General features: G+C 42.8%; 1 protein-coding gene across 11 annotated transcripts in view; it reads right to left on the bottom strand.

Annotated features, from left to right (window-relative positions):
• Positions 1-1,086: 1,086 nt before the first annotated feature.
• Positions 1,087-14,056, bottom strand: part of baz2ba (bromodomain adjacent to zinc finger domain, 2Ba) — a 66,720-nt gene continuing 53,750 nt past the window's right edge. For 6 of the 11 annotated variants that reach the window (XM_070986660.1, XM_070987447.1, XM_070988215.1 and 3 more), the window contains 18 exons: positions 12,415-12,480; positions 11,904-12,044; positions 11,156-11,410; positions 10,620-10,843; positions 10,046-10,120; positions 9,735-9,966; positions 9,578-9,640; positions 8,828-8,972; positions 7,130-7,950; positions 6,735-6,984; positions 6,323-6,478; positions 5,833-5,993; positions 5,397-5,725; positions 4,658-4,793; positions 4,402-4,548; positions 3,403-3,704; positions 2,723-2,866; positions 1,087-2,537 (listed from right to left, as the gene is read on the bottom strand). In XM_070986660.1, coding sequence (XP_070842761.1) covers positions 2,381-2,537; positions 2,723-2,866; positions 3,403-3,704; positions 4,402-4,548; positions 4,658-4,793; positions 5,397-5,725; positions 5,833-5,993; positions 6,323-6,478; positions 6,735-6,984; positions 7,130-7,950; positions 8,828-8,972; positions 9,578-9,640; positions 9,735-9,966; positions 10,046-10,120; positions 10,620-10,843; positions 11,156-11,410; positions 11,904-12,044; positions 12,415-12,480 — 3,804 coding nt within the window. In that variant the 3' untranslated portion in view covers positions 1,087-2,380. The remainder of the gene's footprint in view (positions 2,538-2,722; positions 2,867-3,402; positions 3,705-4,401; positions 4,549-4,657; positions 4,794-5,396; positions 5,726-5,832; positions 5,994-6,322; positions 6,479-6,734; positions 6,985-7,129; positions 7,951-8,827; positions 8,973-9,577; positions 9,641-9,734; positions 9,967-10,045; positions 10,121-10,619; positions 10,844-11,155; positions 11,411-11,903; positions 12,045-12,414; positions 12,481-14,056) is intronic. The other 5 variants (XM_070993108.1, XM_070993861.1, XM_070957988.1 and 2 more) reach the window with 2 other exon arrangements.

Here is a 14,056-nt window from a genome sequence, read left to right as displayed (position 1 = left end):
GGTGTCTCTGGAGGGTTGAGGAGCTCTCAGGAGGACTTTTAAACCTTACACGCCACAGCCTGTAAGTGGGTGAGCACGACCACCTGGAATCCATTAGAAACTGTATCACGTGTCATACTTAGTAATGAAAATACCTGCATGCAATCAGTACATACGAGCAAAGCAGCATGGCGAAAAGTAGATTTATTCAAGTACAAATTTCAAGGTACTTCAGCTTTTTCCATTTACTCCACTACACCTCAGAGGGAGATATTGCTCTTTTTACTCCACTATAATTATCTTGCAGGGTAGTGGTTACTTTTCAGATTAAGACCAACACCGACAAGACATGATCAGTTTATAAAATATGATGCCTTGTCATATTTTTAAACCTCAAAGTATATAAAGTGGTTACAATTAGCTGTACCACGACCAACTAGCAACTTCAACATTAAAATAATGCTGCATATGAATAGAGGTCATTCTGATTGAAAAGCACAGTACAGTATCTTGGCAGTACATCTCTGCTTCCACTGAAGTAAAATTACATGTCCAAGAGAGTTTTCAATCTAAATACTTCTTCCACAACTGACTTTATGCATTTTAGCTTCTTGTGTAAACCTGTGTGTTCTTTGACGTTTGCATTCAACGTACACCACAACCCAGAAAACAAGCATTGTATTTGCCCCTTATGTATATTTGTCTCAGTGATCGGGAACATTTCCTTTCTGCTGTACTTCTGCTTGCATTTGGAAGCTGCATGATTTTTGTTTTTCAGAGAAAATCAGGCTGCCAACAGTTTAGTTTAAATGAGCTGCTTCAGCTGATTCATCTCATTAAAAATTGAAATGCTCTTATTTGGTAAATACGTAAATACAGCTTGGATTAGGCTCATCTTAATGAGGATCTTGAAACAGTTTCACATTTGTGTTTTTGGCAGCAGTGTTGTGCAATAGTCTACACCTCAAAACTGAACTGAGAATCAGATCCGCAAATGCACACACGATTTCTAATTTGAGAGAATAAATCAGATCACAGAACTACCACAACCCCTTTCAATGAAAGCAGCTTTGTAGGATAGAACTGAAATAAAACAAGTTTGAGTCATTTACGTTGAAAAACATCCTTTTAATAGGTCCGTGCCACACACTAGTGAAAAATAAAGCTCCTACAAAAGAATGATACTTTTATTCCACAATATCTTAAATAAAGTAACTTCAAGTACTCTTGACTTGGGTACAAAAAAATCTAGCTGCCTCCATCAGGCCACAACACACAGCAAGGTTCAACACAGTGGTTACAAATGGCCTTAGGTCCTCTGTATTGTGGCAGATTACGAGGAAATGCATCATGGAAGCATAACTGAATGCTTGTTGTTCCTTTTTTTCTTTTATGGTGAGGAATGATTTCTGTGTCACTGTCCAACTTTGGAGGCCTTGTTGGATTGAAATCATATAAAAAAAATAATGTCATAAGAATGAAAACTAAAAACAATAACATCCCCTACATGCCCCTGTTGGAAGGGTAGGCACTACCAAGATTAAGGATACCACAGTGTTTGCAGAGGATATGTATATACTGTACAAACAATATTTATGATAATGTTTTCATCACGTTCACTAAAATAGAATGCTACAATCATTCTAAGGCATAAACAATATCTTAATATTCTTAAACAATTTTTACACATCGTTCCAAACAAGACATAATATTGACATTAATAAACAGTATATACACATGAATCACCATTGTCTAACTGTTCCTCTGCTGTTCCTGTAAATAAATGCAGTCTTACAGTTTGAACAAATGAATACAGTCCTCTGATGCCCCAAAGCACTGAACAGTGTAAACAGTTTTTTTTTTTTTTCTTGGCTTTGTTTGATATTTGGGAGAAAAATTATAACACAAAGACACATTCCTTTTTTAATTCAAAGCAGTTCAGCTGATTCTTCCTTTTCATAGAAAATGAAGTGGACCTTGATTCATAAATAATTATTACAAAATTAAATACATTCACTATAATACGATTAAATAACAAAAGACTATTTACAAGTAGTGGAAAGTATTCTAGCGCAGACACATCAGTGACAGTTGAGGATTAATTCAGTGCAGTGTTCTGAGACAGGGAAAGGTATTGCACTACGACACCCCATTTCTCTGGGACTCTTTGGGGCTTTTATCCCTGTTGTAATAAAATCCAGCGCACCTCATGTAACAACTTTTTTTTTTTTTTCCCCAAGGTGACATCTCTCTTAAGCACACCATGGGTTCCTTATTAAGGATTTGACTTCTTCCATCCTGCAAAGCCACATTCTCCATCAGAAAAACAAAGATAAAAGTAAAACCTGGTGCTCCGATATGAAAGGTTGAATGGGCTCACGGGGAGAATCTGAACAGACGTCTAGTTTGTTTGTTTCAGAAGCTCCGTCCAGCGCTTCTCAAAGAACTTCCTCATGTTGTGACCAGCTCGACCAATGTCTGAATTGTCTTCATTGAATTTTTCACAGTTATCAAAGACCAAGTTGACATCAATGATGAAAGTCTCCAGGTTTTGATACCTGAAATTAAAAAAAAAAAAAGTCTTATGGTGAGAAAGTATAACTTACACACACATGCAGTGCATCACATACTGCGGTGTAACTAAAAATTAATTCCTGAAAACACTACTCTGACTTTAAATTCTGTGCAAAGGCCCTGAAGGCTTTCAGAAGAAAAAGGACAAACAGAAGTGATAGGAACTTACTGGCTGCTCACAAGCTTCTCACGTATGGTGGAGAAGTCCATCGGTTTCTTGATGACCTTCCTGTAGCCAGGGACTGATTTCAGGTTGACGGGTGTGAGAAAAGGCCATGCATCCTGATGCCGCTCCAACTCAGCGAGGAGTACCCTGTTTAACGCATAAATACACACACACACATGGTTAGACACCAACTAAGAAATTCATTTGTTAGGGAAAAAGCCCGAACAGCTATAATCAATATTTTATCAAATATCCGTTGCTCATGGTAACGAATCACCAGAGAAGTATGAACCGACTTTACAGCAGTTTCCCTCAGCGCTGCAGCAATGTCAACTTCAAAGTGACGATGAGGTCAATTTTATATTTACTGCTTGTTCCTGCTGCCCACAGGTGGCCAAAGAAATTGGTTAAGGCAGGTTTAAGGTTCATATTTGACTTAAGGCCTTTAGTAACGGCTGTGCTTTTATGAGTTAATACTAACCAACACTGGCAAGAAATGAACTTGACTTACACATGAAAAGTATTACTCATGAGAGATAAATAAATTTTAATGATAGACAAGGACCTTAAATTTCAAGGTTAAACCACAGCAGGTGGCGGCTACTATACAACCGTGTGAAGGACGGATACATAAATGAAGAATTCAACATAGAGACAAGTATGAACAAGCCAGAGGCACATACCTGCATAATCCCAGGTCCCTGTTGTTGTCTCTAGCTGTCTTGGCTCGCTTCACACACGCAGGGCTCTCCTGATTGGCTGCTGGCAGAGCAGGTGAGCTCTCCTCTGGTTTTCTCTTCCTGCTGGTGTCTTTTGCTCCTTTCTTGGGTGTGCTGCTGGCGCTGGCCGGGTCGTCCTCCGACACTTCACCGTTACCTGGCTGCTTCCCGGTCTTCTTCGCCTCTCCACCTTTCTTACTACCTCCTCCGCTGGATGCTACTTGTTTGCTTGGAGGTTTTTTGCTTTTGGGAGATGGACCACTTGCCTGTACAGAGTGAAAAATGTATTCTCTGAGCTCTAGTGCAATTAAAACTAACCCTTTAGTGTCCACTTACACCGATTTATCATGCTAACATTGGCCTTTACGTCTGGTTAATAGAGCTGAACTATTGGTTCGATTTGTCATATCTTACATCAGTTTTTCCCTGACCACATCTTCATAAAACCATTCTGTAAAGCTTGAAATAGCTTCCAGCTTCTCAGAATTTTATTAGTATGAATATGTATGGAGGGTTTTATTGTCACTTAGTGGGATAAAGGCCAAGTGCAGGCTCCAGACAATAAAAATTGAGAAGAAACAAAATAAAACTTAGGGGGAAATGTATAATACTGGCAGTTGGATCTTTGTTGTGTGTCACCCCCCCCCCCCCCCCCCCCCTTATTTCCTCTCATTTTTCTACTGTCACTCATTCAAATAAAGGCATTAAAAAGCCCCAAAACACTTAAATTATTATTCAATTATTATTTGAGCCTGGAAATGGCTGGATTTAAATATTGGTGCACCCATTGACAGTTTAAATACAAAAAATATCTGTTTTGGCTGCCAAATACTTTCCTAAACTTCTAAATGGCATTGGAAGGTGTGAATGAAATTGGATACATGCACAAATACATAGGTAGGATTCTTTCTACAAGTGGTCCACTCTAGAGAAATAGCAGTGCATTATAAAAGGCTCTGATACCTTGGATATGCAGGCTGGGCAGTACCAGTCTCCCTCTGGGATACTGGTGATCTTGGGTTTGTGACAGTAAGTGTGGCAGCCTTTGTCACAGCCATCACACAGCAGGAGGAGGTCCTCATTATCCCCCTTCCTGCACATCTGACAGTACTAAAAAACAAGTGCATCTATTAAAATCAAGCATGCTCTTCTTGAATAGAATTTGCTTGTAATTAGTGGGGTGGAAATATGGTGTGGATCTATTTTATCTGCTGCTCACCACTTTCATGATGGACCTCTCCCAGGCGATAGACTTCTGCAGTTGCTGGATGCACATGGCCAACTGGGCTGCACTGCGCACTTCAGTCAGGGCCTTCCTCCACACCTTCATACCATGTGCCACCTCCTCCTCACCACTGAAAGAAGATAATGAGGGATGATGGGAAGGTGACGAGAAACAAAAATGTACACATATAGGTGAATATTAGGGTGCATTTACACACGCAAAGGCGGTAAACTGTATCAGTTGAACGAGCCGCCAACAAGACAGCAGACGATAAAGAGCTCCAGCTGTGCAGAGACAGGCATGAAGATTTTAGGGGTGTAGGGGCACCAGGGGGAAGTACACACCGATTCTGTTATGTTAAGGGGACATTCATGCAGAAAGAGTGAAGGAGTAAAACCTGTGTAAGTGTATGCTGTTGAGTGGGAGTCAAGAGTATGCGTATAACCAAAGTTACTGATGCACAACACCATGCAGATGACTGCAGAAAAAAACAAACCAGTAAACCAGTAAACAATGCCTATACAGGAAATGAAGCTGAGTGGAGCCCCCACCCCACTCAAAAAACTGCACAAGACCAAAGAAACAAAAATGCAACAAGCCACCACAAAAATCTGCTGTGAAAGCAGCAAAGACCCTCACTTTTTGAGTAATATGGGAAACAAAAAGCACACACAGAAAGAGGAAAAGGGTCTTAGTGGGAGAGTGGGGAGCTTTGGTTGGAGAAATGACCTACCCTTCCCTGTCAGCACTAGTGGATGGGGCGGGGGCAGGGACAGTGACCGTACCCACATTATCCAGCCTGATCTGAATGGTGGTACCTAAGGGGCTCCTCAGGTACCTTCTCTCGATGTTGCGCTCCAGATCGGCCAGACGTGTCACTGCTATGTCCAGCGGGTTGTCCGGGTGACGCGTCACCCCGCCCTTCTCCCCCCGCTCCTCTGAATGCTCCTTGGAGTCCTTGTCTCCCACGTTCGCTGACGCTGGCGTTGATTTGGTGGGGGGCTTGTGCTCGTAATACACCAGGTCCTCTCGCTCAGACTGCGGGTCTGGAAATGTCCAGCCCTGGAAGAGGAAAGCAGTTGTTCTGTCTTTCGGCCTCTGCTCACAATGTCCAACATGTATAAAAAAAATTGTTGTGAGCTATTACTGTACTTGTGTTAATATTTTACCTTGACCTGCAGGCTGGCAGCGGTAACCTTCCTCTCCAGTTCCTCTACTTGCTGCAGCACGGCAATGTCCATCTCCATCGCCTGCTCCTCAACACACCAGCCCCGCACTGACTCCACGCTGACCTGGCTCTCCTCCAGCTCATGCAGCTCAATCATGGCCACTAAATAAACAACATGACAGATATAAGTGGGTAACGAACACACACACAAATACACTCACCAATGCAGGTGAGCACATGAGTGATGCAGCCAAACACGCATACTCACGTAACCTGCATAACATAATTGTGTAGTTCAATTATAAATAATACAGTGCTTGCAGAGTATTCAGGGATCATCAAGGACATGTTTCTGTTTGAAGACAGCACAGAAAGTCCATATCTACTGCCTTAAAAATATGCTTTCTACATGCCCTTAGTCTTATTCATGAATCCAAGCTATATATATATATGAGTGATTATGTGCTCAGAGGAAGAGTTGAGACACTTACCGTCTCTGTGTTTGGTGCAGACCTGGGGGATGATCTCCATGTATTTCTGCATCTGCCTCTGGAGGCCCTTCTCTCTGATGCCTCGGCTGTGTAGAGAGTTGACTAAAGCCCTCAGCTCCTCGATGTCAGACACCCGCCACCACCCTGTCAGCATCTCTGAGACGATGAGCACAAACAAGCATGTAAGCTAAAAGACACTGAGCATTCATCAGTGTGAAAAGGCACTTTGTTCAAACTAGGTATGTTATACCCAAATGAAATTCATACAGTAGAGCAGAACGTTCCCTAATCCAATTATATTGTACTATTCAGACAAGTGAAATCTTTTCGGGGTGGTGAATTCTTCTCAGTTAAAAATGGAGGTTGATTGTGGCCTTCACTTCAATTTCTCTTCAAGTTTTTTGTCACTCACCTTCTGGAATAGGCCGAGGTAAGGGGTGGTCCAGGGATTTGGGCATCTCCAGAGCAGGAGAGGGCATTGATGAGGTTTTCTCAATGCGAGGTAAAGGTGATTCACTCTTACTGGAGACACTTGCTGCTGTGCCCTCCAGAGAGTGACCAGGCATGGGGCTGGGGCTGCTGCACAGAGGCAGGCTGGGACTCATCATGGCACTGGGCCAGTTTCCGAAAGAAACTCCGAGCAATGAACCACCTGACTTCACCTGGGGAGAAAAAAGGAAAAACAAAAGGGTGAGGGAGGTGCAGGTCGAGGTGAGCAATATTGAGTTATAGAGTTGAGTTGATGCATGGTAAAAATAAGTGTAAGAAACACAGCTATCTCTATTTGTGTCCGCTCAGCAGCCTCACCTGCAGGGCTGATAGTGGGTAGTTGAGGAGGCCAGCTGGGTGGTGCGGGCTGGCGGAGGCTGAGGCAGCAGAAGGGGTGAGAGGCAGGGCAGGGGATGGAGGAGGGGATTTGGGCCTGGCAGGGGTGGAGGACGCCTGTGGAGACACACGGGGCACTCCTGGAGGAGGTGTGGTGATGGAAGCGAGGTCACAGGGGTTTCGAGGGAGCAGACTGAACCAGTGTCCGCTCCTCTCTGTCAGGACTCTGAGTAGCTGGTCGTTGGCTTGGAATGCGATGTGTGGGGATGGAGCAGGGGATGAGGTTGGAGGAGTGTTCCCCGGGCTTTCCCGTGGGGCCGGCAGGCAAGGGACTGATAAAGAAGTTGAGGCTGGGGGAGGGACGCTTGTATTGTCATTAGTGGTCACCATGGAGGGTGTTGTTGCTACTGCCGGTTCAGAGGTATTGTGAGTAGGGGAGGATGAAGTTACAGTGGTTGTGGCAATAGGAGTGCCTGCAGGGCTGCTGTTTTTTCTCACATGGGGACTCTCCTTGTCCTCTGAATTCACAGTTTCTTTGACAACGTCCTTGTTGACGTCCCGGAATGTGCACAGTTTGGATACACAGCCTGGCTGCTGGTAGAAGAGGGTCGGGGAGTTGTTCTTCCCCCCATGCTCCTTTTCCTCCTCTGTCTGTTGCTCCAAGCCTTGCATTCGAGGGCTCTGCACATCAAGGTTGGGAGGTTTCTCCTTCTGCACCTCAATCTCCTGAGGCTCCTCTTTGACCTTGACCTCCTCTGCTGCTCTCCTCCTCCTCTGTCGTTCTTCCTCCAGTTCCTCTGGAGCTGCAGGGAAAGAGAGCGCACACTTAATGTAATGCACAACTTAACTGCTGTGGTTGATATTACAACTGAGTGATGATTATTCTGGAGCAAACTTTTGGAAGAAAAGTGGAGTTGTGTTAGATTAGTTTACAGATGCATTCTCAAATTAGTCTTAATGAATTAAGATGAAGTAAAACATCAACAGCATATCTCAAACTTCCAACTAGAATTACTGCCTTGCAGTCAAGTTACAGTTTACATCCATGTCAAGGTCATAATCTGCTCCTCTTTTCCTGAGTCATGGTGTTGAATAACAGCCAGAAAAGTGTTTTTGCAGAACATCTGATGTCACAGTGAAGTTGACCTTTGACCTTTTGGATATGAAATGTCATCAATTCGTCATTTTATCCTTTGAGACATTTGTGTGAAATTTTGTCATAATTAGCATTTCATTCTTGAGTGTTGGCCAAAAATGTGTTTTGTGAGGTCACGGTGACCTTTGACCACCAAAATCTAATCAGTTCATCCTTCAGTCCAAGTGAACGTTTGTGCCAAATTTGAAGAAATTCCCTTGAGGCAATCCTGAAATCTCGTGCCCACAAGAATGGGACAGACGGACAGACAACATAATGCCTCCGGACATAAAAACAGCTGAACATGCAGCTAAACTGACACATAGACAACATTTCTCTTTTCCTTTTCCCGCAACATCAAATCTGGGCAACCAAATTAAATGCTTCACTACCTTGAATATTAGTAATAATATTACAGATTTTCTGGGTTTGAACATCATTGGAAACATTTAGGTCCAGCTGCTTCTGGACATTTTAATGTTAGATATTACACTTTTTAAATATAACAATTCATCAGACGTGTGTATGTGCTGTACTATAGCTACCTTCTCCACTCTCCATGGCTTCGATGAAGACCCCTCCACAGTGGGGAAGTACCCAGTACCGGCGGCGGTAACGGTCCTGGCCATACATCATGGAGCGCAGAGAATGGGATATCTCAAACAGCTTTCTTCTGGTCTGATGATGTTGCTGCAATGGTACAAAACATGATTTCTATACATTATTTTGATCCACACAAAAAAACACCTCTGCTATTTAATGTCCTTTAGTAATCACCATCATATATTAAGCATTACATGTTAATGTTAATAAGGTAATTTATTAAGCTAATTAATGCCTTCATTAGCAAATAGCCCCATGTCAGCATAAATGCTCATAAAATGCACAAAAAATGTACCATTTGTTTTTTATGCACACTGCAAATCAAAACACTAAGAGGTGGTAGCTATTTTAAGAAAATACATATTTTACCATTTTCCAAACGCTAATCTATTATCTAGAGTGTAGGGGGTGTTTGTCTTATGTATTGTATGAAATTGTGTGAAATAACACATCTTCATGGCAACAGCACACAGTGCAGACCTGCATAACCACAGGGCAACAATACTCCACGTTTCTGTGGTTTATCTCTTCACAGTTCCCCAAGAGACTTTTTCTATCTCACTGTGTGTCCCGTTTTTAATCATGCATTATCTGTGTCAACCAACCATGCATTCATTTTCTGATGCCTTATAAATTATGTTCATGGGAATTAACTTTGTCACAGCACATGTACATTTTAAAGAAGAACATACCTTGGCTAATTTCTCTATCTGCTTCTCCAGCTCCTCGATACTGGTGGCTTGATCAACTTCATCCTGACAGGACGAAACAAATACCGTCAACGTCTGCGAGCAACTTTTCAAGGTCAGCTTTTACAATGGATCTAAAGTTGAATCTCTTTCTTTTTACCTCATCATACGTCTCCACTTTTTTGACCTTCTTCATTTCTTCCTCCTCCTCGTCCTCCTCATCCTCTGCCTGGTCTTCACTGTCGTCGTCGTCCTCATCATCATCGTCGCTGTCCCCACCCAGTTTTCTCTTGCGTTTGGCAGCAGAGGATGGTGTGCAAACAGACTGGTTCTCTTCCACACCCATACTGGCCTCCCTCTTCCCAGTGCGTTTGGCATAAATGGTCCTAAGCCTGTGCAAGCACAAACAGGTTCAGCGTGACAGTTTACAGACAATCGAAGCATTACTTTTTAGGGTTAAAGAAAACTTACTTCTTCAGTTTTCCCTCCATTATGATCTTGTCCTTCCTCATGTTTGCCATCTGATCCAGGCTCTTGTCAATTTCACTGCAAGAGAAAATGCAATCCCGTCAGTTTTTCCGATGTGCACACGTTTTTGATAATCTCGTCAAATATATCAAGTAAAAGATAAAAGCACAGGGAGGCTAGCAACTATCTACAGTCAAAGTAAAAAGTTAAACACACTGGTATCCCGGAGCACAATTCAATACTTGCATAAGTTGCTTACAATCAAAAGGATTGTTCTGCAAATTACTGCTCCCTACTGCAGCTTTATTAAGCATTTACCGCTGCATCAATAAAACATACCATTACTGGCTCCTGAAGAGCACATACGGATGAACATTATATTGTTTCAGTGTGTAGCTGCTGAGTAGAATTAGATTGGATTTCTTATTTTGTGGCTTTAATTATATGAATCCAGAGATTAAGGGAAGAATTGTGGACCACTTTCTAACCATGCCACAATATGTCACTGATGCAGAGTATTTCAAGAAGGTACACCACAGCACTCAGTTGGACAGTCCCACTCAGCTGCTTCTCCCACCTGATAACAGGTTTGCTGCAGGCCAGCTCGTTAGCCAGGAAGCCAAGGATTGAGGCCTTCTGGGCAGGCGTGTGGGCCTGGAAAGCCTTGGTTTTCAGACTAAGGGCCAGAGGGGCCAGTTCTGTGTTGGCACAATGGGCTCCCATGTACATCTGTAGCACCTCAGACACATTATCCCTGTTGATGCCAACATTGGTCAGGTGGTCCCCCAGCATGGTTTTCGTCTGATAGAGAAGCAGAGGATGAAGTTAATGAATGCTTCCTTGACAAATTTAAGTTGATTTGACTTCTAAGCTTGTTATTTGTGATTTTAGCTAAACCAAAAATAACAACATTACAATGGACAACAATTATGCTTTATACAGTCTAACAGTCCTGTATTAAAAACTTGCAAGTAAGACTGTACAGTCACTCCTAACTAAAATTACCAGCTAGAGCAGTAACTGTCATATGGCCTTTTCAGGTGTAATTTTCAATCTGGTTCCACTGGTTCAGAATCATGCACAGGTAAAATATGCCTTAATGAACTAGCTCACCTTTTGTCCAGGTGGCAAACCAGGATCACAGACTGCCAGAGAAAGCAGTTTGACCAGAAGGTCTTGGACATGGCCCATGCTGTCCCCTACATTGAGCAAGCCCTCCTGTAGCATGCCAAGGGTGGGCACATCCGTATTCAAATCAAGACCCAAAACCTTTCCGAAGCCTCGCAGGAACTGCATCAGCATCAGGCAGTCAGACACAGCACGTCCTGGTAGGATGAGTCCGGGAATCCGGGAGAAATCAGGGAGAGGCTGGACGAAGAAAAGCAGGTAAAGTTAGGATTGCTTGCTGTTTTTATTCACGTATGTGCTACCATGAGAGAAATACATTAACTCCACTTTGAACTGCAGAGTCACAATCTAAACAACTATGGAAAATGGGAGCTTATTGGAGCTGACATCTGCTGATTGTTATCAAGATGCTGATTTTCAATTCAAAGTAATGACACTTTATTTTCTACATTATGCAGTACTCTCCTTTAACCACTTGGGGGCACACACTTCCATATATAAAAGTGCACCATGTGGTCTTGAAGCACACACTGACCCTCAAGAAAATGCACAACTTACTATTTAATAATAATAATGATAATAATAATAATATTATGACAGGAAATTTGTGAATATGTCAACCTGCTGACCTAATTCTGGGTATTTAGCTGAATGCAAACGAGAAAAACTAACATTGGAGGGTGATGAACTTTACATTCACAGCACTGACCGGATCGGCCACTATCTAAACTACCTTATGATCGGACAGACACATGTCTTCATTTGGCTTCTTCAGCTCCCTCGCTATCTCCAGCTCCAGCCTCCGTTGCTCCAGTTTGCGCTCTTTGTTCAGGCGCTTCTCATCCCTTTTCTCCTGCCGCAAGCGCTCACGCTCCTAGAGAGTCCAAAATTCACAGGAGCATTAGGGAAGCAAAGTGTGTGTGTGTGTGTGTGTGTGTGTGTGTGTGTGTGTGTGTGTGTGTGTGTGTGTGTGTGTGTGTGCGTGCGAAAACAGACAAGGAGGTTTACTTGACTTTGCTGAGCAGTATTAGAATTCAGCCTAATGCTGCTGTGCATTCAAAGGAAAAGTGCTGGAGGGCCAGAATCTTTTGACTTGGTAAGTGTGTGGAAAAAAAATGAATGGAGGAAAAGAGCACACAAAAAGAGAGAGAGCAGGAATCCATCCAGGGAATAATGACTTAGGCTCTTTTTCTGGAGTGGACTGTGTGTGTATTTCTGCATTCATTTGCGTGCATATGGACTACCTCTGCTTTCTTGCGAGCCTCAACAGCCTTCATCAGCATTACATGTTGCCTCCTCCTCTCCCTCTCCTAGAGTGGCAAAAACAGAGGCACATTAACAAGCACACATTGTGCATACAGCACTCAAGGTCGACTAAATTTAGCATGTGGTGTAATAACGTAAAACTGTGATGCACTAAATTTAGTATAGGCACCATACTTGAACAAACACAAAACGATGCTTCACATGTATACACTTTCACATGTATGGTGGAAGCATAAGTGAAGAGTACAGTAGTACGATGACAACCAAAAAGCAACACATAGATGCGATACAAAGTAGATGTGATGACAGGCTCAAAAAAGAGAAGCAGCTGGAATCGGTGGCGGCGCCTCTAAACTAAAGCTGACACAACAAAAGCAACAAAATGCTGGTTGCCAGAAGTCTTCTGATATGCCACACTGGCGTCACAATCAAAATAATAAATTCTATTACATGAGTCGATGCTAATGTTTATTTGACACATCATTCTCATAATATTTGGTGAGGGGACGGCAAATGCGAATGGATGGTAAAGGATAGCTTCAAACAGGGCAGTTCCACTTCAGTGGTTTTGGCAGCTTAAGTATTAGTACAGTATGTGACTGCTGAGGATGAGACATCTATGTTGTTCTTTGGTGCATGATACACAGTCTACTGCAAAAGGGCACAGGAATCACTGGTGACTGACTATCATTTCATTTGATCTCTTTAGGTTTCCCGCTCCACCGTATCAGGCTGTCATTCCCTCTGTGATCCACCAGAAAGACACAATTGCCACTATTAGGGCTCGCCAAGGACATTTCCAGCACATAGTGACTAAAATGTGCTGTTTGTGAGGATTGTTCAGTCAGGCTAGATGCCAAGCACTCTGCTACAATATTTCTATGTCCTTCTTGGTTTGATTTATCTACAAATGGAAAACTTCAAAAAGACAACTTCAAAAAGGACATAAAGCCTGTGGCATTCAGCTTTTTCTAGCTTTCCAATTCATCAAAAACATTGAATATGTTGAGGGATACTATGATAACAAACTACAATAAATCAAAAGCAATACGACTGCATGTGACAACCGTAAATACCACGATTATTTCATGTATCTCAATTTGCCCCCCTTTCATTGTGCTCCGAGTGAAGGTACAAGGGGTTGATGCAACAATCAGCTCAGAGTCTACTGTGAAACAGATAGGCAGACCTGTGGATTTAGCTGTGACTGTGTATGAGTGAGAAGGGCTACAAGCAAGACAGCCAGGCCAAAATTAAATGCTACACAGAACCATATTTGTCCCCATGGTGGATTTGATTATGTTGTTGTTCTTCAGTCTATCCGGTCTATTTTCAAGTAACAGTTGTGCTGTACCCTCACCAAACAAGGGGGGGGGGAGAGGTTAAATCTGCTTTGAAGTCTCTCCACCATAAAAACAAAATGATTCTCAGTAGCTGTTTCATTCTTTGTGCAGAGTACAGGAACAGTGAATGACAGAGAGGCTGGGATGGGGCAGGTTAAAGTCCAGCACTCTGTGGACTGCAGAACAGATGCACGGACGAACAGACACAAGCTCAATGTCTGGGCCGAAATCGTCAAGCACTCATGGGTAACACAGGCTACTCCAATACAACAGTTAG

Source organism: Chaetodon trifascialis, chromosome 1 (genome assembly GCF_039877785.1).
Source record: "Chaetodon trifascialis isolate fChaTrf1 chromosome 1, fChaTrf1.hap1, whole genome shotgun sequence".
Classification (NCBI taxonomy): Eukaryota; Metazoa; Chordata; class Actinopteri; order Chaetodontiformes; family Chaetodontidae; genus Chaetodon; species Chaetodon trifascialis.
This window is presented reverse-complemented; position numbering and strand designations above follow the sequence as displayed.